This window comes from Ursus americanus, chromosome 11, assembly GCF_024610735.1.
Source record: "Ursus americanus isolate L20-20 chromosome 11, mUrsAme1.1.p, whole genome shotgun sequence".
NCBI classification, from domain to species: domain Eukaryota; kingdom Metazoa; phylum Chordata; class Mammalia; order Carnivora; family Ursidae; genus Ursus; species Ursus americanus.
Window position 1 is genome coordinate 62,255,822 of NC_142137.1, and position 23,025 is coordinate 62,278,846.

Consider the following 23,025-nt stretch of genomic DNA (forward strand, 5'->3'; position numbering starts at 1 on the left):
TCCCTGCTCATCAGCGGCTGGTGCAGGGCTTCTCAGCAGGGGCACTGGGGCATCCTGGGCGGGCGGACTGTTGGCTGGGTGAGAATGCCCCCAGGCACTGCAGGACCTAGGCTCTCCTGGCTGCAGTCACTATAAGCCAGGGATGCACCCACCACCATGACAATCAAAAACCCTACACACATTTCCACAGCCCCACTGTGGGTGACATGACTTCTGGCTGAGAAAGACATTCATACTTAAGCTCAATAGTTGCTAACAAATTAATTTCCTGTATGTTCCTCTAAAAAGGGAAAAGTTTTTAAAGACTTGCTTTGATGAACTGAAAGGAGGTATCTTACTGGCCCATGTTGGGTACAAGATGCCATGAGAAACATTATGGGAGATGAAAATATTACACACCCACACACATGCGTGCACAAAACAAGCAAACGAACAAAACTATCTTTGCCATTACAGAAAATACAATCTAGGCGAACACAAGCAAGCGTACAACTACTAAAATAACATGCTTGGTAACTCTACCGCAGGACACTCTCAGCACTGCTTCACCACTTCACTAATCCACTGGGTTTTATTTAGACAAATAAACACTGAAAATAGTCTCCGTACCTCTGAGCATGGACAGAGGAGCTCATGATGTTAGCCCACACATCTTTAAGGGTCTGTAGCTGAGTCTGAATCACCTTCTGGCCTTGCTTGTTGCTACTTCTCAAGGCCTGTTCCCCTTTGCCAATGGCCATATTCAACTTAACTTCTCCTTCACCTTTCATCAGGAGTATATCCTATGAAGGAACAGTGAATACAGGTCAGTAGGAATATTAAAAGCTTCTCATATTTTTAGGAACTGTTATGTTTCGCATGAGAATCAAGGTAGGGAATACCTTACTCACTTTATTTTTATTTATTTTTTTAAAGATTTTATTTATTTGAGAGGCAAAAGCGAGCATGAGTGAGAGGGAAAGGCAGAGGAAGAGGGGGAAGCAGGCTCCCCGCTGAGCAGGGAGCCCCATGCAGGTCTTGATCCCAGGATTCTGAGATCCTCATCTGAGCTGACGGCAGATGCTTTAACCGTTTGAGCCACCTAGGCAGCCCTACCTTACTCACTTTAAAATGAAAACACAACAACAACAAAATGAAAACACAACAACAAACTCTGCACCCTATTGCGATATGGTACTTTATTTGAATATTAGATATCAGGAATCTGGGAGCCAAGGATTAACTCCAATTTAAATTCTCAGGAAACTCAGGGCCACTAACCTAGAAATTGTACATTAATTGAATGTTGGTTTCAAAGTAAAAATAAATTATTTTGAAAATGAAGGCACACTTGTCAAAAACCTAACAGTCCCCTATCACCACTGCCTGGCTAACTTCTATCTTCCAAGGTCCCCTTCACTGACTGCAGTCTGGGTTGGTGACCTCCCTGTGTTTTGCTTCAGTCACGACCCCCGACTACATGGGGTACTGCAAGTTACAATTTACAGGTTAGTATCTCCCACTGGACTGTGAACACCTAGAAAGCCAGCACTAATTTCAAGGTCTATTTTCCCAACAGTGTGCATAGTGCTTGGAATAGAGTTAAGTATTCCACAACGTTTGCTGAATACTTACTAAGTGACATTAAAAATTATTTTAAAGCTATTGAAACAAAAATGTTCCCTTACAAAGGGGAAACAGGGGCCCTCCATATTCCTTTGGCCAACATCATCTTTTCTGCATTGTTCCCCCAAATCTTCATTTAGAGGCTCACAGAACTGGGACCCAACTCAAACATTTGTGAACCTAAGCAAATTGGTGTTCAGAAGTTGTTAGTGTCTGGCGGGCCTACCTGTATTTGTAACAGCCGCTTTTCCAAGGTGTCTTTGCTTCCAATGGTGCTCTCTGCAGCAGCCAGTCTGTCTTGAATGCCTTTCACCCAGGACCACATGCTCTGCAGGGCTTCCTCCAAGGCCTCGTGCTCCTGCAGGGCCACCTGGCAGCTCCGCAGTCTCTCTTTGGTCATTCTGAGTAAGTTCTGGTAGTTCGTGAGGAGCTGGGCACACAGGCGTCCTTCTTTCCCAGCACCGTGGCCTTCTTCACTGAGAAGCTGCCCTCTGGTGGAAAGCTTATCCAGAGATTCTCTAAAGAAAACAGAAAAAAAAAAACATTGAATTCTGACATTCTGGAGCACAGCAGAGTGACGAGTGATTGTTGATCCTGGAGAAGTCGCCAGACAAGAGCTCATAGCTGACGTGCCTTTAAAATGAAGATGCCGGGGACTTTCACAGGGCTGGCTCTGCATTCTCTATGACTTCTGTGAATGCAGTCCATATACATCAGGGAATTTCATTCCATCTATGCTGTGCCTAGATCCTGGCTCCTGTATTATGAGAAATTCACCTCAGAAATGGCCCAGGGCTGCTTCTCCAGCCTCATCTCTTAACATCTCTGTTCCAGCTAAATGCTCTAACCCTGAAATGTCCTCAAATCCTCTGCTTTTTGGTGTATACATGGGGATTCCTCCTTTGTGAAAACCCATCAATTCTCCTCTGCTTCCTTCCTAGTTGGTCCTTCAAAGCCCAGTGCAGGATCACCTCCCCAGGCAGCACTGAGCTGACCCCGAGAGGGAGGAGAGTACAGGGCTCCTCCCCTGTCTGCCCTCTGCCCCTGTCTTGCCTCAAACACCCTGTCTCAGTCCACAGGCTTTCACCTTCTAGAAGTCAGGCTTATCACATTCATCTCATATCCCCAGGACCCAACACAAAAGAATAAAGTGCAAAAAAAAAAAACCCAGTTTCTATCAAAAGGCCATTATATGAGTGCTGATGGGTTTCCTTGTTGTATCTTGGGTACTTGGCCCATCTCAGTTTGGAGTTATGTTAATTAGGTGCAAGGAAAGTGTAGTCATATGTGGCTGGGTTGACTTCCTCTTGTTTTACAGAGTTCTGAACTCCGATCAGCTTGTCTAGCAGGAACTCCCCAAGATACCAGAAAGGAGAGTGCAGATGTACGAACATGAATTCTTGTGAGTACCAGAAAAAGAATACAAACTTTATCTCTTACAAGGTCTGTCATTTTTCTTGGAGCCGCTACCAAGGACATAGCATCCTGTGGCCTTCTGGGAGATATATTATTTACATAATATTGCATCCACAATAGATTACATTTCTTATAATCTGGTAAGACAAGAATTTGACTTAAGCAACAATGTGAGTTAAATAATTCAGGACAATGTATATCACTTGTTACTGTAAGAACTGTTAATGGATGATAAAAGTTCAATAATTCTCGGGGCGCCTGGGTGGCACAGCGGTTAAGCATCTGCCTTCGGCTCAGGGCATGATCCCGGCGTTATGGGATCGAGCCCCACATCAGGCTCTTCTGCTATGAGCCTGCTTCTTCCTCTCCCACTGCCCCTGCTTGTGTTCCCTCTCTCGCTGGCTGTCTCTCTCTCTGTCGAATAAATAAATAAAATCTTTAAAAAAAAAAAAAAGTTCAATAATTCTCAAATCTGGGGTACTTTAAAAAAAGGCATCCCCCCAAGATAGTTGAATACTTGAAATATTATGATGAAAAGTCCAGGGGGGCTGTGAGGATCAGGTGGCCAGCAAGTGAGAGGTCAGGTGGCTCAGCTGGAGAAGTTGGGTGAGCCGCAGAGTCCCTTAAGATTGTCTCAAGAAGTAACCAGTTACGAAGAGCCTGGGAGCAAGCACACTTAAGGACTCTTACCATCTGATCCTGGAATATCAGAAAGTAACAGCTCAAGATGAATATGTAAAGTCATTTTAGAAGTTTGGAAGAAAGAGAGAAGTAGGTCTGGCCATGTTACATTGTATCTAGACCGGAGTCAAGATTTAAAAAGCAAATAAAATGCAGTGCGATTTTCAGAAAGCTATATAGTTAAAATAACACTGTTATCCTATTAATTCAGCAAATATTTTCTTTTTCTGGCACTGTATCAAACATTGCGACTATTACAATGATAAAGACCTAAAGATCCCTGGCCTCGAGAAACTCACTGTCCGGGGCTGGCATATATAGAGTCAACAAAGAGTTTACCCCTTGGGAAGGGCTCACAGAGATGGGACTGAAGCATTGCAGGGAAATTTTACAAGAGTCATCAAACTCGCACACCAATAAGAGCTATCAATACGGGTCATGTTTGTGTATTTGTTTGCATGTTTGTTTTTTAAGGCAAGGCATACTTGGCATGTTTGACCCAAAAGAAGACTCAGCAGAAACAAGGAATGAATGTGATCAGAATTAGACTTGAATTGATCAGTGTTGCTGATTTGCGTGGTCAAACAGGCTGGGTGCTAGCCTCTGCTGCTTCACACACGAGTGTGTCTGCTCCTTCAGAGGACAGATTAGAGGTTTTGGGTCAAGCTGTACTCCAAGTACCAACAAAGCAAGTGACAATGCCCACTGAATTATGAATTTAGGGAGCAAAGCCCTGAAGCTGGTGGAATGAGTCAAAAGCACAGCCCAGAGAACTTTGCCTGGGCCAGGAGCCAGAAATGTTTGCTCAGTCGGGAAACAATGAAGAGACGAATACTGCAGTGGAGAAGAGGAACCTCCAGGATAGTCAGACTTAATGACAATACCTTTTGATTTACTAAGAATCTGGTGAGGATGGGGGTGGATTGAAAATGGAACTAGATGCTGAAGTGTGTGAAGACTATATGGAAATGTGTCCTATAGCATTATTTCCCTAAGTACCTTTATAAGGGCCTTCTATCCTTATAATAACCTTTAAGAAGAAAGTATGGTATTACTTAGCAGCATAATGCTTACGGGCGAATATCAAGAAATACAGGAAATGAATGGCCTGTCCAATTTGTTGAGTAAAGGGAGGTAAATGCAGATAGCTCCTCATTTCCATCCCTATGCTCTCTCTAGAATACCACTCTGCCATTGAGAACACTGCATAATCATCTGTATTCTAGACATTTAGGGACAGAAACATATACATATATACAATGGAATATTACTCAGCCATCAAAAAGAATGATTTCACAACATTTGCGGCAACGTGGACGGGACTGGAGGAGATAATGCTAAGTGAAATAAGTCAAGCAGAGAAAGACAATTATCATATGGTTTCACTCATTTATGGAACATAAGAAATAGGAAGATTGGTAGGAGAAGAAAGGGAAGAAGGAAGGGGGGTAAGCAGAAGGGGGAATGAACCATTGGACTCTGGGAAACAAACTGAGGGCTTCAGAGGGGAAGGGGGGTGGGGGATTGGGATAGGCTGGTGATGGGTATTAAGGAGGGCATGTATTGCATGGTGCACTGGGTGCTTTATGCAAGTAATGAATCATGGAACTTTACATCAAAAACTAGGGATATACTGTATGGTGACTAACATAACATAATAAAAAATTATTATAAAAAAAAAGAAGAAACATATACAACCACCACTAACTAACCAACCTACCAACCAACGAATTAACAATCAAACCAAATAACCAACCAACCGGACAAACAAAAACCTGTTAGTAGGGAAAGGACCGACTTCATTTCAGCACCATACCTTGCAGCCAGTAGTTCTCCTAGAAACATTTCAACTTTATGGACTTCATTCTTCTTCTCAGGAATGTGCTGTTTACTCTCTCCTAAGTTTTCTGTACTTAACCTTTCATCCATTTCATGGATCCATAAGTTCAGTTTTCTATGCTGATCCTCAAAGCTACAGAAAAGAAAATACTTTGTAGAAATTCTTCTGCACTCATTACAATAAATAAATTCTAATATCTGAGGTCACAATGTCTATGGCAATTAAAATCTCATGAATTTTCAAGTATGGAAGAAAACCTAACAATAAGCCCATCCAAATTATCACTTATTTCAGTAACAAAATGAAAAATCATGTAAATTTCTCTTCAGATCCTATCTTGCTGAATTGATTTCCTGGTAATCCGCTGGTAATTATCAGCAAGATTACATCCCCATGTCAATGTGTACTTAACTTTGTATCTTACTACAGGGACTCTGAATTGGGGCCAATAGATGAAATAGGGCCATGGAAGCCCTGGGAAAAGAAGGGGTCATCTTTGTGTCTTTGTATTTTATGGAGGTTCAAATATGGCACAAGAGCACAAGGACTCTGAGTTTCAAAACAACATAAGTTCTATAAGAAACCTGGACAAGAGTAAAGCAAATTACTATGTGACCAGAAAGGCATTTTGATTACACTGACATCTTTTTCCCCCTATTTTTTTCCTTCTAATTTTATATTCACCCCTGTTGACATAGCTTCCTGATTGGAATCTTCATTCATAGAAATTAGGCCAGTGCTTTCTGCCATCACTCCAACCCAATGGAAGTAGGAGCAAAGAAAAGACTTGGATAATCTAAAACCCGGATATCAAAGCTCTCAGATTTTGAGTTAAGCAAATAGACAAGAATACATGCATGTATGCCATTTACAGTAACAAGTGAATATAATTCCTTATGTTTTCTATATAGAAAATAAAGCCAAATAGTCCCATAAGAGTCCAAGCGATTACTTATTATCCTAGTATGAACCTGTACTTTCAAATAGTGTTTGTTTATTCACAGTGGCTCTTTTCTCAAAGTCTTTGAAAACATATTCTGTGTGTGATGAAGTCTACACTTATCAAAACAACCTACCTCCCAAGTTCTAAAGCACAGTCTTGAAGAGCCTGCTTGTCTTTAAGGCATTGTTTCAGAAATGCTTGAAATTCTTCATTAGCCTTTGTAATTTGTTCCTGAATGCTGCTGACAATTTGTTTAGACACATGTGCATACAATGTTTGTCCTTCTTGAGTCACGGCATCAAGCTTGCTCTGCCCATCACTGATTGAGTCCAGAATGTTCTGTTTCAAGAAATTGAGGTAAATAAAGTATTTGCTGTTAGTCAGGGACCCTGGAGCATGGGAGCACTGATTACAATTCTGAGTTGAGATAGTAGAGCAAGAGAAGAAAGAGCCCAGAGCCCAAAGGCAGAAAGTCTTTAATAAGGCCAGAGTGAGAATGTACAACTAGATAGACTCAAGGCTCATAATAGAGGATGGTGCCAGCCAGTCACTGGAACCACTGAGGGCTAAACTGTGAACAAGACCAGCCTGTAAAGGACGGTGTTCCCATCAAGGTCTTGCTCTCAGCCTCTCCCCATTCTCACTGTCCCAGCTCAGCCCACGCTCTACTTCTTCACATGTTAATGTGACATCCTCTAACTGGATAGCTACCTGCACCCCTCCTCCTCTTCTGAACCACCTTGCACACAAAGTCCTCCCTTCAGGTCCCACCTTTTCTTGGTATGCACCTCATCCTTGAAAGATCATATGCATGAGCATGGCTTCAGCAAAGAAAAAGAACCCCAGAACTGTTGACTGAGCCCTGCTTCCCCTCTGAGCTCCAGGCTGGCGTTTGTGATGGTCACTCAGACTTTTCTTTGTGGAGTTAGTCCCACTGCATCTCAAGCTTAAAGGGGATAGTTCCACATTTAAGTTCACCATGCCTCCTTGGAAAACCAACTTCCTTTATCATAATGATCTTCCTACTGTGACTTTTCATGAGTTATCTACATAACTGTCCTCACTGATTAGGCTACAAAAATCCTCATGTTCCTCATTCTTTTAAAAAATATTTTTAATTAATACTTAACATAGTGCTTTGTTCAGATGAGCTACTTGAAAACTTGTCCAAAATTCAGTTTGAGTCAATCATGTCTGAACTCTGCTTCTTGTCCAAAACTTAGTTTGAGTCCATCACTTCTGAACTCTGCTTCACAATGGCTTTTTCCTTCCTGAAGTCATGTATTTTTCATAGCCAGTAAAACCTGTATTATCTATTGCTTTGAGTATGTCCTAGCTCCAAATCTAGACTGTAGGTTATTAAAAAGCACAAGCCATGTCTTCTTTTTAAAACACCTCCATAATAGTGATATTATACAATAGATGGAATTATTTATGTTTTTACTGCTAGAAAAATTAATAAAATATAATAGATGGAATTATTTATGTTTTTACTGCTAGAAAAATTAAAACTTGTTTTAGTTTTGAATGAATTCCAAAGAATGGTCAAAAGGCTAAAAGAGAGAAGAACGGAATCTAGAAATTCTGTAGCTCTTATTTTCCCAACTTACTTTTCACATTGCCTATCCCCTTATGACTCAAGAAATCTAATTCTGTTAGAGAAGAAGAAAAGTTTGAATAAAATTAGAAGATCTGTGGAAAGACATGATTTAGGTCTGACTTCAAGTCATGGGAATGCAGCTTAGAGAAGACGACGAAGCATGGCCAGCTTTCATACCTGAAGATCACGGAGCTTTGCCTCTAGAACTTTGCTGTCGCCCGTTCGATCAGATGATTCTTTTGCTGCTGCCTTTATTCCAGAAAACCACTCTTGGAATTCCTGCATGGACTCTTTTGAAAGTAATGAAAATGAGAAATACATCCAAAACATTGAACGAGCTTCTAGGATTACCACAATGAATTAATTCTGGCCTTCAGGTCACTGCATCTTGCCTTACGAAATATTTCAGAAATAAAATAATAATAATATAGCATATACTACAGCATGACTGTTCATGGCAGGACTGAGAAATTATCTCAGGGAAAAGACTGAAAAGAAATTTGTATTCCTGAAATATCTGATTTCCCACTGTCTTTCTTTCTCTTGGTAAAGAAAGATAATTGTCTGAATGTGGAAGCCAGCAAAGGGAGAAAGGCTCTAGTCATTTTTATGGCAAAGGAAGGAGCCATCTCCTCTTTCCGCCAGGCTGACTTGAGAGTCATTCCGCATCATCATCAGGGCAGAGGCACAGCTGTGTGGGAAGCCGAGTTGGGGACATATGACTGGCAATTTCCTGAACTATATGGCTGCTGCTGTTTCATGGCCTCTCCTAATTTCCACGTTTACTGTGTTAGTTCATCACAGCAGTGGAAATAGTTTTCCACACAAATGTGCTATATGTAGAAAATCCAGATGAAATTCGGAATCCTTGAAACGGTGGATTCCTACTTTCTTGGGGAGAAAGAGGAAGAACCCAGCTTATGGCAAGAGCCCAAGCACAGCAATTCCACTACTCAAATCTCGACACACAAATGAATTTAAAACGATCTTCTTCTGGAAAGTTTTATCCAACTATTGCTGGCAGTTTCTAGGCAGCATTTGGCTTGGATTCTTTCTGGTAAACAAACGATTCATGCTAAGCCCTGTCAGAGCTCACCATTGAAGTGCTTCTCCAGAGAATCCTGAAGGCTGGCCTGCGTTTTGGAGCACAGCTGGCTCACAGCTTCGTGGTTCTTTGTGAGCCCTGTCAGAGCACTGCCCAGGCTCTCCAACTCGACAGAATGGTACTTGCGGCACAAACTGTTGAGATTTTCTTGGGTGGAGCTGATGTTGCTTTGTTGACTTTGAAGTTCCTTTTGTATTTCCTACAGAATGAAAGAATGCCATGAAGGATACTCATCCCATTCAAGGGAAATATCCCCTCTACTCCACTATGGTACTTTTTGGAAACTGATGCTGTTGAAATCCACTCTGTAATGTATGCATTATTGTGGGCTTTTTTTTTTTTTTTCAGTGTTTGTAATAGATCTGTTGACTCTTGCAGAATTTTGCCCAGTTCTCCTTGGGAACAACTGCAAATAGTGTTGAAAGGTATTAGGATTTGAGTTATGGTCTAGGATTCCAAGCAAATTGAATACGTTCTCAGGGATTCCAGCCCATGATCTTGGATTTAGTCAATTCATTAGAAACTGTTAATGGAGTCATCTCCTAAGTTCACATTCTTTGATGGGCTGCTAGGGCTTTGTTCCAGGGTCACAGGCCACACCAAAAGCACCAGTAGTTATTTTTTAAATATATGAACTAATCTTAAATACAATAAGAAAATATGCTAAAGAGAACAGATCACTTATGTTGAACAGTCATCTCAACTCACAAGCTTTACAGACAAGCTTTACAGACAGTTGATCAGGAACATTCTCTCTATGGACAGATGACATGGAAGTAAAATGTTGTCTCTCCACTTTTTTGTTTGTTTCTTTGTTTAAATATATCCTTCTCTAGATAAAAGCAGTCATACCGACCAATAAAATAATTAAGAAATGAAAAACTATTTGGCCTTCAAATTTGAAAATTCATGGAAATTCAAACAGGTCTTCTATAGTCTCTACCCATTTACTAAAACATATTATTACAAGCATAGCTTATATTTTTAGATTATAAAAATGCATGCTTCCTATTTTTAGATTATTCATCTTCGATTTCCTACTACCTGTATTCATTTCTCCACCTGCCAACTCATTTTGCTGTGTCCACTATCATGAATTAGTTGGCCTGGTGGTAACACAGGTAATTGAGAGCAAAGATTATATTTTTATTCCAGTCACCACAAAACAGGAAAACCAATATTACCATTGGAAGTATACATGCTTAATGATAGGTGATTACCTACCTTTACTTTTGTCAGCCCTTCCCATGTCTCGGTCTGGGCACAGTTCATCAATGATTCTTCTATTTTTGTCAGCCAGCTCGTTATGTCATTAATAAATTTCTCCACCTGTGTACTCTGAGCAGTAAAATCTTTCAAGGTTCCTTTTGCTTCTTCAGTAATTTCTTTGGCATGCTCCAGTTTCTGCCTTAGGTCTGCTTCTATAAACTAAACATAAAGTAAGATTTCATTAAAATCTGTGAAGACTGGAACACTCATTCTATAGGAATTCTGTTCATGTGTGGCTTAATTGTAAGAAACACCTAAGCCTAATCATGGATGCTAATTCAACTTTTCTAAGAAGGGAAATCAGTGGGTACAAGTGGCCAAACATTGCAGGTGACAGCAAAGCGGAAACAGTAAGGATTACAGTTGACATTGGATGTTAGAGTGGCAGTTCTGACTGAGGGTCCAAGGAATACGGAAGATCACATTTTAAAAGCAGAGCTCAACCTATGCAGAGTTACCAAGTTGGTGACCAAAACCCTGCTCTTACTTCTTCCTGGGAAACACTCACACATTTTATGCCCTGATGTAACCACTACTTTGAACAAACACCATTGTAGGATTTTATCATAAAGCAATTTTATTTTTGTCTCCCACTTTAAAGTATTCAGTGAGGCTACTTGTCTCCTCCCAAATGATTTGTTTCGGGAGGACTCCTGACTTTTCTGGCCTGACAGATAATAAAAGGACTTATAATCAAGATAAAATGCAAATGGTTTCAAGTCCACGATTAAAATATCTAGGCCCATTTAATAATCAAAACTTTGAACTGAAAGTTAACTGACAGTTAAGGCTTTTTTCTTATCCCCAGCTCATATCTGCTACAAACAGGAAGCCCATCTGAAGAAAAGACCCAAGTGCCGCTTTGTCTTTCTTCAATTTATTTCTATTCCCCACATTCTACAGCTTCTGACCCCTACAGGCTTGGACAAGCAGGAGGTGGGCGAGGGTCTCTAAAACTTTTGATGACTATTGTGAGCTGCCATCCGCGCTCCTAGGCCAGGTGATGTTTTACATTCTCTCCTGTCACAGGCCTTAATCTGCAGGGATTTTCCGAGACTCCCCTCCCTGCTGGGACCTCCCACTGACGTTGCCTACATGAAAGCAGTACACTCCTGCTTCTCCTTCCTCAGCCTGTGGGCAGCTCTGTTTCTCGCTGCTGGAGGCCCGTTCCTCCCCAGAAAGCCTTCCTAGATAACCTGAGATATCCACACACTGATGCTTTCTCCTTGCCTTTCCTCTGATAATTCACTTCCTGGCCGGGGGTCATACTCCGGCATTCACACCAGATGATTCTAAGATGCACTACGCTCAGAACAATCACTTCTCCATTGGCAAATACATCGTTAGCCATAAAGTCTCTCGGGGGAGTTAGATAGTAGACTCCAGGGTCCACCAACTGCAGGGGCACATGTCATTCTCTCTAGATGGTACCCCTGAAACACTTCTCCTTATTTTGAGGTAAGGACCAGGTGCCCCAATACCTCTACATTGAGTATGTGTGGTGGGGAGGGGGTGGTAAGAAAGCAGTATACAATGGTAGCTCTCTCCCAAAACCCTGTCTCCATCTGAACTCTTCAAAAGTCCACCTGTTGCCCATTTATATCCTTGACACAGGAGACATGCATAAATACTCAGTTTTAATTTTCTATATGATTGGCACCCTTTGCCTCTTCCTGCTTCGGGTGAAATTCTAACATTCTGGTATATGTATATCATCCACCGATGATACTAAGTGACAGATACACCGTCTCAGGTCAGAGCAAACGTATCATCAAGCAAGATAGATGGGTTAGCAAGAAGCAATAAGTAAAGGACGAAGGCACAACAGGAAGAAGGAAAATGTGGAGAAGAATCCATGAGGGTAGCAATAAATAAGCTCACAGGTCAAAGTAAGGCAGCAGAACACTTAGCCTGGAGCCTGGCTGCTGGCTGCCAAAAGAACCCCCCCCCCCCCCCGGCCACACCAGTTGTTCCTAGAGCTCCCTCACTGACGTAGTCCAGGCTTGCTGGGCAGACCCAGTCTAGCCCCTGCCTACCTCGTGCCCCCTGTGGGTCTGGGCCATCCACGCAGCCCTGAGAGGAGGTTCGCAATGATGATCTCACCAAACCCAATCACTGAGTAAATGAATTAGAAAAATATCAGTATTTATAAGTGTGGTTTCTGTTCTGGTCCAGACACAAATGGTCCATGAGGCAAGCTGGATGATACTACTTCCAAAATTTAGTAAGGAAAAGGGGAACTAATCTCATTATAACACTTGTATTAGAAATATGCTATTCATATTAGCACAAGGAATTCTAAAAATGTTAATGTTTTAACCCCCATATATGGTAAGATCCACATGTTTGCTTGAAATTATGATGATGATGATAATGAGAATATATACATGTATCACATAAATAATATATAGAATTTATTTATTGTTATATATCTATTATATTAGGAGTTATATTTGAGATAGAGTCTAGTATATAGTAGTTATTGCAAACCTGATTGAGTACTTACCTGAAGGTCTGGTGGTGTTTCTGGATTTTTAGTTAATTCTTTAAGATCATTAACTTTGCAATGAAGTTCTTCCAATCTCAATGCTTTGTTTTTAACTTCAGACTGCCAAAATAAAAGACAAAGAGGAAAAGCGTAACTTGTGTAAACACTGACGTATTACATTTGGCACTTAATAATTTCAAGAGTTAACCCAACTCCAAGTCAGAGTATAAACAAAAAAAAAAATATATCTCTGATTTTCTGAGGACTCATTATTTATGAATGTGGAAAAATGTCATCATTAACTTTCACTTCGAATGTGAGGGAGTACACAGAACTTTCTTCCCACCCTCTTTATTGGAAAAAAAAAGCTCCTGGAAAAAATTAAACACTAACTAAAAAGTCTTGAGTCAGTGGGGATTTTCAGTAACCGTCATTCATTCATTAGCATTAATATCACTGGCTACCATGGCAGCACTGAACTTTTGAGAAAGCATTTCAAAGCAAATACACATTAGGAGTGCCTAATTACTGTAGACTATATGTAATACATCAGAAATGTTTCAAATAAAAATTTAAAATATTTTTATTTTAAATAAATACCTTTTTTATTTTTTGCTATTTATTTACTTCTTCATTTATTTCACTAACACTAACACAAAACAAAGAAAAATAGGCAAAGAACCATTACTGAACAAATTAGATGCTTGCAAACTTCATTATGTATTTGGGGCCACAAAGGACCGTTTGATAAAGTATCGCTCTCGACTTAAACAGAGCATTTTGGTGCTTTGTGGACACTAACAAACCTCCTGAAACCTTCGTTCCAGAAGGTAATTTACTTACCCAGTGAGACATGATGAACTAATTGTCAGCCCCCCTGGCTTTCTCCAGGAGCAGGCTGAACAATTAAAGAATCACACATACACACTTACACACTTTATTTTTGAATTGCAGCAGCATTGCACAATTAGGCCCTGGGCCGAATCCAGTCTAATTTTATTGGTTGCCGTACCACACAGACAGACGGTAACGTACAGAAATTCACCACTGTGAGTGACCGAACCTGGACATGAATGTGGGGCTGATGCCCATCGGCTTCCTGGATCCCAAAGGTCAGTGGGAGGAGGGTACTGCGTGACGATTAAACAATCGACTCCAAAAAAAAAAAAGACCCTGACTTGACCACCCCTTTGAGCCACACCGTGATGTCGCTGCCCACGGGGTGGGGGCACTGCACTACAACACAGTGTTCTACGTTTCCACCACGCAGATCGAACACGTATCAACAACTCAAGAGCCTGGATAATAGTTGTATGTAGAGTAGGAATTAAAAGTGGTAAGTTTAAAGTATTTATTAACTTAGTTTTCAATATAATTTAATTGTAAATTTATTTACAATTTAATTTTCAATAATGGCTGGGTTTAACACTGGCTTGGAAACTTCTTTAAAATTTAGTAATTTGACTTTTGAGAGCTGGTACAAATCCTAGTCCGGCGTGCACCATGGTCTCGAGCTGTAATGTCAATTTAACATCAAAGAGAACTTGAGAGACTTCAGTATCCCTCTCCTGGTTGCATTTTCAGTCTGGTTAATTTCCTCTACTTCTGTTTGCCCTTAGAAATAGGTGTTTGATTTAAAAATCTCTAGAAAGTTCTTTGGGTCAAAGCTAGATAATGTAGGTATACAGTTGATTCACCTACATTTTTTTCAGACTGCGGTCATTCATCATCTATCTGTCAGGTTCCATTTGTGTGCTGGGCACAGTACTGAGCCCCCAAGCATGCAACGGCGACGAGCCTCTGCCCTCGTGGAGAGTCATGACCGTATGCTTTAGAAACAAGTCATCTCTTGTCACCGTTTCCTCTTACCGGGCTTCATTTTTCATCCCAGCCTAACTACGACTGCACATTTTACATACATACCGCAGTGTAAATGAAGTAAGTGCCACGAGGGTAGGGACTTTATCTGTCTTACTGTTTATTCTCAGTGTCTAAAACAGTGCCTGACATATTTTAGGTGCTTAGTAAGAATCTGATGAGTGAATAAATAAATAAACGAATGTAAGAAATGGAAATAAAAAGTTTAAAATAAATTGGTGGCTAGAACTTTAAAAGGTCACTTTCTGGGGAAGCCTGTCACACTCCAATCTCCAGTTTTCTCCCATTTCTGAAGAGGAGGTGGACAAACCTAGCACCTAGGTAAGTGTTCAGCACATAGTAACTACTCAGTAAACATCTTGTTTGAATAATAAAAAAAAAACTCCTCTAAATATTATTAAATTACAAACACCGTCAATTTGGTTTTCCAGTAGGAAGGTGTGATAGTCTCAGATGAATAGAAAATGGGAAAAATATAGATTTTATGGGCTTTTACTTTCCTACTAATATTTTAAGTACAGAGCCCCAACTGAGAAGTGATAAAAATGGGGGGGAAAGTCTTATCCATTGCCTACCCAACTGTCAGGTAAATAGCAAAAGATAGTTAAGACTGCTCTAACATTCATATGTGTCTCTGAAAGAAAGAAGTTTAAAAAAAGGACATGATTTTCTCGTATTCTGGTCAATGAACTCATAAGCTCACGAAGGTAGATGTAGTCAATTTACCTCAAATTCTTTAAGGAATTCTTCTGCTCTGAGGCTGTTATTCAGGTTGCTGATGCTTTCGGCCAACTGTGGAACAGAACTATTGGACCATCCATCGATCTCGTCTTTACTTGAAAGTACATCAGCCCAAATGGTCAGGCTTACCCTCAGCCTATCCATGTTTTCCTCAATTTTCTCTGATATCTGGGATGGAAAACAGAAGCCATATCATCATTAGTCTGAGGCTTTATGACGCTCCTTGCCCCACCAAAGTACTAATCATGTTTATGCTGCCTTAATCAAAAAATTATATTCTCATGGAAAAACAAAGTTTTACAAAAATTGTATAAGGGAATTAGTGCATTTGACTCAAACAAATGCTAACCATTACATAAATTGTTTCTCTCATTGGCAGAGTTGACTGAATTTCTGAGACATTTGATTTTCATTTGTAAATTGGGAAACTAAGAACAGGTCTATTGGAGTCAACTATAACATACTCTTAGGTTGAATTCTATAGGATAGGGGTCCATTGAGGGCAGTACTGCATTTCTTTCTAAAAGTAACACAATAAGCACTTTTATTTGTAATGCTGAAACATAAAAATGGACATTAATTAGACTTGAACATATTTATAGAATAAATAAATACATAGGACATCAACCAACTAGTAACCGTAAATGTAAAGCACTATTGTTTAATAGTCTTCCCGTAATAAGAATGTTCTTTTAAAAGTGGAGGCTGGGAAGGCTTTCTGCAATCCCCAAATTATTTGATTACAGTACACAATTATCACTGTCTAACTTTAGTAATTCACCTTATGTAACTTAATCTACAGTAATGCACTGTAGGTTAATAGAAGGGCAACAGAATCACTGGGTTTTTGAGTTGGAAGCTACATAAAATATGTATGGGTTGAGATGTAGAGTTCCAGAGAGATCAAGTGACTTGTTCTTCTGTCACATAGCTAGCAAATGACAGAGCAAGAACTAAAACCCAAGGATGTAAACTACAAGTCTGATGTTTTTCAATGCAAAATTATAGTCTTACAACTCTAAATTATTATACATTATAGTTTAATATGCTATAGAATATTTATAAATTATTCTTCAATTTTTATCCATAATCCCAGAGTTTTGAGAAAAAAAAATTAGAGTTACAAATTTGTTGTAATTGAAGCTACCAAGTGAAATTCTGGAAAATCTGACACTAAGTTTCGTTTCATTTTGTTTTGTTTTATTTTGTTTTAAGTGGTCGGGGGAGGAACAGAGGGAGAGGAAGAGAGAATCTTAAGCAGTCTCCACCACACCCAGCGAGGAGCCGAACCCTGGGCTTGATCACACAACCCTGAGATCATGACCTGAGCAGAAGTCAAGAGTCTGATGCTTAAATGACTGAGACACTCAGGTGCCTCAAAAAATCTGCCACTAAATTTTAACAAAACGAAGCAAATAACTTTTTTTTCCTACTAATTCTAAACTTTATGTGAATATGTTTTTTTTCAAAATATCATTTTGCACGTTAGCATTAAGATTTAAAAATGAGGAGGGGTGCCTGGGTGGCACAGTCGTTAAGCGTCTGCCTTCGGCTCAGGGTGTGATCCCAGCGTTCTGGGATTGAGCCCCACGTCAGGCTCCTCTGCTAGGACCCTGCTTCTTCCTATCCCACTTCCCCTGCTTGTGTTCCCTCTCTCGCTGGCTGTCTCTGTCAAATAAATAAATAAAATCTTTAAAAAAAATTTTTTTTAAATGAGGGGCACCTGGTGGTTTAGTCGGTTAAGCATCTACCTTCAGCTCAGGTCATGATCCCAGAGTTCTGGAACGGAGCCCTGCATTGGGCTCCCTGCTCAGTGAGGAGTCTGCTTCTCCCTCTCCCTTTGCCCCTCCCCTCCACTTATGCTCCTGCTCTTCTATCTCTCAAATAAATAAATAAAATCTTTTTTAAAAATAAAAATAAAATAAAAGTTAAAAATGGAATTCACATCCCTGAATAATCCTTTGCCCAAAAATAATGATTGACAAATGTGAATATTTAAACTGTTCATACAATCCAGGTGATTATCTTACATCCAGCCACCTGTCCACAGTGCTCTCCATGTCTGTTTTCACCAAGATGAAATCACTACTGTGAATTTTTTTCAGCTCAGATAACAACTGTTTTCCTTTACTGGTAAAGTTATCCAATTCTTTCTGTTTATTACACATTTCGTTCTTGGCAGTTTCATGCTGTGGACATAAATGTTTCCTTAATTAATAAAATAATCAGTGGTAAGTCAGGCGTTCAAAACCATCTGCCTCTAAGAAATTTAACTCATGGTTGACCTTATGCAGAAACCAGTGATATTAATGAACTATACATTTTTTGGATTGCTAGAATCCTAGAATATCAGTATTTCTAAAAAAAAAAAAAAAGGCTGGGTTTGTCAGCATGAATTTTCTACGTCTATATGTACTGACGAGTTGTACAGAGAATTCATTATATGTGAAAATCAGATCTGAGTAGTCTACTAAAATAAATATATTTTGAATTATTACCTTGGATAAAGCCCATTTAAGATCCTCCTGATCTTTTATAGTAGTTCTTGTTGCAATCACATTGCTGGCATTTTCTAGGACTTTAGATACAGCTGACTTCAAGTTCTGATATTCCCTCATTAAGTCAATAAGTCCACAGCATTGACCCTGGCTATAGTAATTAAAGAAAAGGTATCATTTATTATCATGCGTTAAAGGAAAGGATTCCCTATGATCGGACCTGATATGTAACTGCATGAATGTGTTCATAGATGGATGCTGGATTCAAGAGGAAACCATATTTCGACCTATTGAGGTCAAGAGTGCTGGTCAAACCAACTTAACTCTAATGTTCAAATTGTTTTCCATGAGTAAAGAATGTACACAGCCATTAAACAAAATCTGCGACCTCAGTGACAAGAAAAAATACATGTTCTTGACAACTAAAACTTATGTAGATGCCAATAAATTTTTGCTTTTCAATCTTTTCATTATTTAATTATATCGTAATAATATGTATTAAGGCGAAGCAAAACAAATAAACAAACCAAATCAAATAAACAAAAAACACTGCTCAATAAGTAAAATACATACGAGGATGTTTTTTCCCATTTCAATGACACAGATTTTTATTGAATATGAATCCCCTGAAAATTGTCAAAATAAGAAGATGGTTTCTGTTTATAAGCGTAAAATGCCTCTGAGCAAGCAATTCTACATGTAGGAATTTTTCCAAAGGAAAAAAGATGTGCACTAAGATTTAGGTAAAATTATATTCTTTATACTAATACTCATAATAAGAGAAAAAAATAAAAATAATCCGAATGTTAAAAATAGGCTAATAATTGAATAAACTCTGATACCTTCTTATAATTGTATACTGTACAATCTCTAACAAATCACAATTTAGGAGAATGTTCAATAAGATAGAGTAAAATTCTACAACATGGTTAAATTTTTAAAAGCTTACATTAATAATCTACTCTGTGCAATAAAAACTTAGGTACACACAAAAAATTGAATGTGAATGTTTATAGATGCTTTTTTTTTATAGTCATCTGAAATGGAAAGAACTTGGATATCCATCAACTGGTGAATGAATAAACTGTGGCATGCCTGTTAAGTGGAATATTATTTGACTATAAAAAAGAATGGACTTTATTAATACACATAACAGTGTACATTGCGCCAAGTAAAAGAAGTTATTTACCCAAGTGTGGTAAAAACTTACATACACACAAAAAATTGAACATGAATGTTTATATGTTTATATATGTTTATATATGCCTTATTTATAATCATCCAGACTGGAAATAATCCATTTATTGTGATTCTGAAAAGACAATACTACAGAGACAGAACATGGATCAAAGGTTGCCAGGGACTGGGAGTCGGGGAGGGGCTGACTATAATGAGACATCGGGGGATTTTTTTCAGGTGGTGGAATGATTATATTGAGATTTGATAGTTGTAATAGTTTCTCTACAGGGTGTGTATACTCATAAACTGTATGTGTGTTAAACTCAGACAGTTTAAGGGTGTACACTAAACAGGATGAATTTTACTATATGTAAATCATATCTTAATTACAAATAAGTACAACAAAACAAAAAAGGAAAATCAGAGGTTAAGACTCTCATGGTAGCACTTCGTAACTGCTGACAGCTCCTGCTTTCGAGCATTGAATTTTACCTGTCGTTGGCATCTCAACAACTTCCTCAATAAAATTCTGTATGACTAAATTTCTAATGGTACTAAAGGGACACAGAATACATAAGGCGGCAGAAGATACTCAAATCTTGATCACGCTGATGCAAATTAACAGACAACAGCCCAATGCCCCAAAATAGAAAGTTGAAAAAAAAAATCGAGAGGTTTTTTTACTTACTTTTCATGAATTAGTTTTTTGGTATCATTCCAGGTAACCTCTAAGCGGTTTACCTCCCTATCGACTTCAGAGGCAAAGGCTACATCTTTCTGAGCAATTTGTTTAGCTTTGTCTTTCAACCAACATAGTTCATGCTCATGAGAATTCAATTCGTCTTCTAACTGATTAAAGACTCTCAATCTGTGAATTAAAATGTTATTTTATTATTAATTTGCCAAAGGTAAAGACTAATATTTCTTCTCCATAAAGCACACCTATAGGAAAACTTTTAACACAGCAACTGAATTAATGTATATCAACTGTGAAAGACACTTTAAAAATTAACTCTGCAGAACTACAGACTGTACCTTGGGAAACATTTAAAGTCATTTTTACCATTCCTCTTCAACTTTCTATTAAGTTAGTATTCTTTTTCTATTTTGCTTTCATGATATAAGACTTTTAAGACTAGGGCTGAGCCTGTAGGCAAAGCAGGTGAGTACTTATTAAAAGGTCTTTGGTAAAAAGTCCTTGTGTGCCCTGAGGTCCAATTCATGTAAAAGTAATAATATTTTAGGGTACAGTTGCTTCATTTAAAATGAAAATAATTTTATTTTTTGTCTCTAATATATTAATATTTGAGTACTTGTAAAAAGTGGTCATACAGAGGCAGCTATGGCCTCATGCATTCTTTCCTTCTGGTATATAGTGCTATGGAGTTTATAACGTGAATGTACATGCATGATTCCACTTAATTCCAAAACAAAGTGGCTAGGAGCATGCATTATCATTATAAGAAGGTGATTTGTCCAAGGTCGCACAGTGAAGCGTAAGTATGGGGGGGCTTTAATACATCCATCAATTCAATCCATCAATTCAATGCAATATTTTCCATAACCTCTGGGTGGCTTTGGCGAGTTCAGTGTTACGGGTATTGATATGGCTCTTGAGCCCAACCTGGGCCTTCTTCAGCAATTTTAGGCTCTCCCGCCTGCTTGGCTGACGCGGGCCAGAGAGGGCCATGCCGCTCTGCAGCAGCAATCCTACCGCTGATTTCCTGGGTAAGCTGTTTGCTCCTTTGCCATGTTTAGCTCTTCTTTTTGTCTTTACTCTGGAGGCTATTTTTCCTCCTCAAATCTTATTCCTTTTTGTTAGTTTACTGTTAAACTAGTCAGCCTAGGGCTCACAAGGCATGTAACCTCAAGAGCCATTATTACCTAACTGTGAGCCTTTCCTAGATGCTTGATTCTAGCTGAAAGGAGCAAATCGCAATGGTCTTGGCATGGTCAACACGATCCTTATCAATTATGGACACTTTGGTATGAGCACGTTTCAGCTGCTGCTTTGCCACCTGGGGAGGAAAACTGGAAGACAAAGGACCCTGAGAACATAAATGGGGAGAAAGTTCTATTAAGGAAGAAAAACAAGATTGGGAAGAAGACTATAGTATTAGAGGAAAAAACTCCTTCCAAATTTACTTCAGGAAAGTACCCCTGACCCCTTAGGTTCTCTATTAAACTCACCTGACGAAACCCTAACTTCGCTTAAACGTACTTGTCTGCCTTTTCCACACAGCTCAGCCAACAGTTAAAGGTAGTTGTTTGAAAACTGCTCTGGCGGCTGATTGGTTTCACTTTAAGTGAAGGAATAGGAATCTCAAATGGCAGCTTTATCACCTTATCAAGCTCCAGAGATATCATTTCCATTTCCTCTCTATAAAAGAAAAATTTAATGCCATTTCCTCTCTGCCAATCCTCTCACTCTCATCTGATGCGCTTGCCCCAGTCTTTCTGAGGGCTGGCAGCCACCAGGCAGGAATTTCCTCATAGTTTCTTTGTCCACCAGGACTACAAAGCTACTTGGATCACCCCCTCTCTCCTCTGTCTTTGTTCTCACTATGGAGGATGAGGCCCTTCTCCTAACAGCTACACGTTGCTTAAAAATAGATAATACGATCTATATCATCTGTTATAAAAAAGATCTTAGCGTGGTTTATATAGACAGAGCCCTTGGGAAAATCGTTAAGGAAACCAAAGAATTTTTAGTACTTCTTAAGTGTCAAATTAGTCATTAATTTTATCCTCAAAATATTAAAAGAAGTTGCTAGATATGACACTGTTAAAGCACTGCAGTTAATTCTAGAACAAATAAAAAATCAACGTTAAACTGGCTCTAGCCATTTCTCTTTACCTCTGCTGAAGAGCTTGGCGGGTAGGCTCCTTCAGTCTCTCTTTGTCTGTCCTTTCTTCGATGTCCTCAATGCTTTTCAGCAACTCCTCTTTCTGGTCTTGGAATGCTTTCTTCAATACTGCCAGGGCATCTGCCTCACTCTGCTTCGTTCCCAGAAGGTTCTGGATTCTCTCTAATTCAGAACAGAGGTGATCAGCTGTCGTTCTGCAGGAAGTCCTTTGCTCAGAACTTCCGCTTTTAAGATGGTATTGAGCTTTGGCGAGAATGCTGTCAAGACTGATGGCCGCGGATTCCAATGTTTTAGCGTCTTGAATTGCACGATTCAGGTCCTTTTCTAATAAATCAGTCTGTTTCCTGTTCATACTGTCGGCTGCTTCCACTGTGTGCCTCAGTCGGTGGAGAACCCCTGACAGCGAGGCGTGGCTCTGTAGGAATTCAGCCAACTGGGACAGGGCAAGCTGCCGCCTTTCCACGACCTGGCTGGCCTCCTCGAACAGCTGGAAGCAGTCCTCTGCCTTGCTCTGGAGGAGGTGGAGGCTCTCAGCTCGACCGAGAGCCCCCAGCTTCACTAGGTGATCCTGTAGACTCTGCAGTTCTCCCTTTTTGCTCTCTACTTCTGCCACGTGGTCCTGGAAGGGAAGAGCGAGTTGGTGAGTCCTCGGGTACACTGTGGCTAATGACGCAGACATATTCACAATCTGTGATGTCAAGATCCATTTTCAATGCAATGGATGCTGTAGGATTTAAAAGTCATCTATTGGGGGCGCCTGGGTGGCATAGCGGTTAAGCGCCTGCGTTCGGCTCAGGGCGTGATCCCAGCGTTATGGGATCGAGCCCCACATCAGGCTCCTCTGCTATGAGCCTGCTTTTTCCTCTCCCACTCCCCCTGCTTGTGTTCCCTCTCTCGCTGGCTGTCTCTATCTCT

At 39.7% G+C, this 23,025-nt stretch overlaps 1 protein-coding gene across 12 annotated transcripts in view; it reads right to left on the reverse strand.

The window, feature by feature from the left end:
• Positions 1-23,025, reverse strand: part of SYNE1 (spectrin repeat containing nuclear envelope protein 1) — a 443,290-nt gene that overhangs the window by 226,047 nt on the left and 194,218 nt on the right. For all 12 annotated transcript variants that reach the window (XM_045805371.2, XM_045805374.2, XM_045805377.2 and 9 more), the window contains 13 exons: positions 22,101-22,729; positions 19,932-20,111; positions 18,065-18,215; positions 17,597-17,755; positions 15,552-15,734; positions 12,966-13,067; positions 10,415-10,618; positions 9,182-9,389; positions 8,263-8,375; positions 6,619-6,824; positions 5,519-5,674; positions 1,832-2,123; positions 610-782 (listed from right to left, as the gene is read on the reverse strand). In XM_045805371.2, the coding sequence (XP_045661327.2) occupies positions 610-782; positions 1,832-2,123; positions 5,519-5,674; positions 6,619-6,824; positions 8,263-8,375; positions 9,182-9,389; positions 10,415-10,618; positions 12,966-13,067; positions 15,552-15,734; positions 17,597-17,755; positions 18,065-18,215; positions 19,932-20,111; positions 22,101-22,729 (2,756 nt within the window). The remainder of the gene's footprint in view (positions 1-609; positions 783-1,831; positions 2,124-5,518; positions 5,675-6,618; positions 6,825-8,262; positions 8,376-9,181; positions 9,390-10,414; positions 10,619-12,965; positions 13,068-15,551; positions 15,735-17,596; positions 17,756-18,064; positions 18,216-19,931; positions 20,112-22,100; positions 22,730-23,025) is intronic.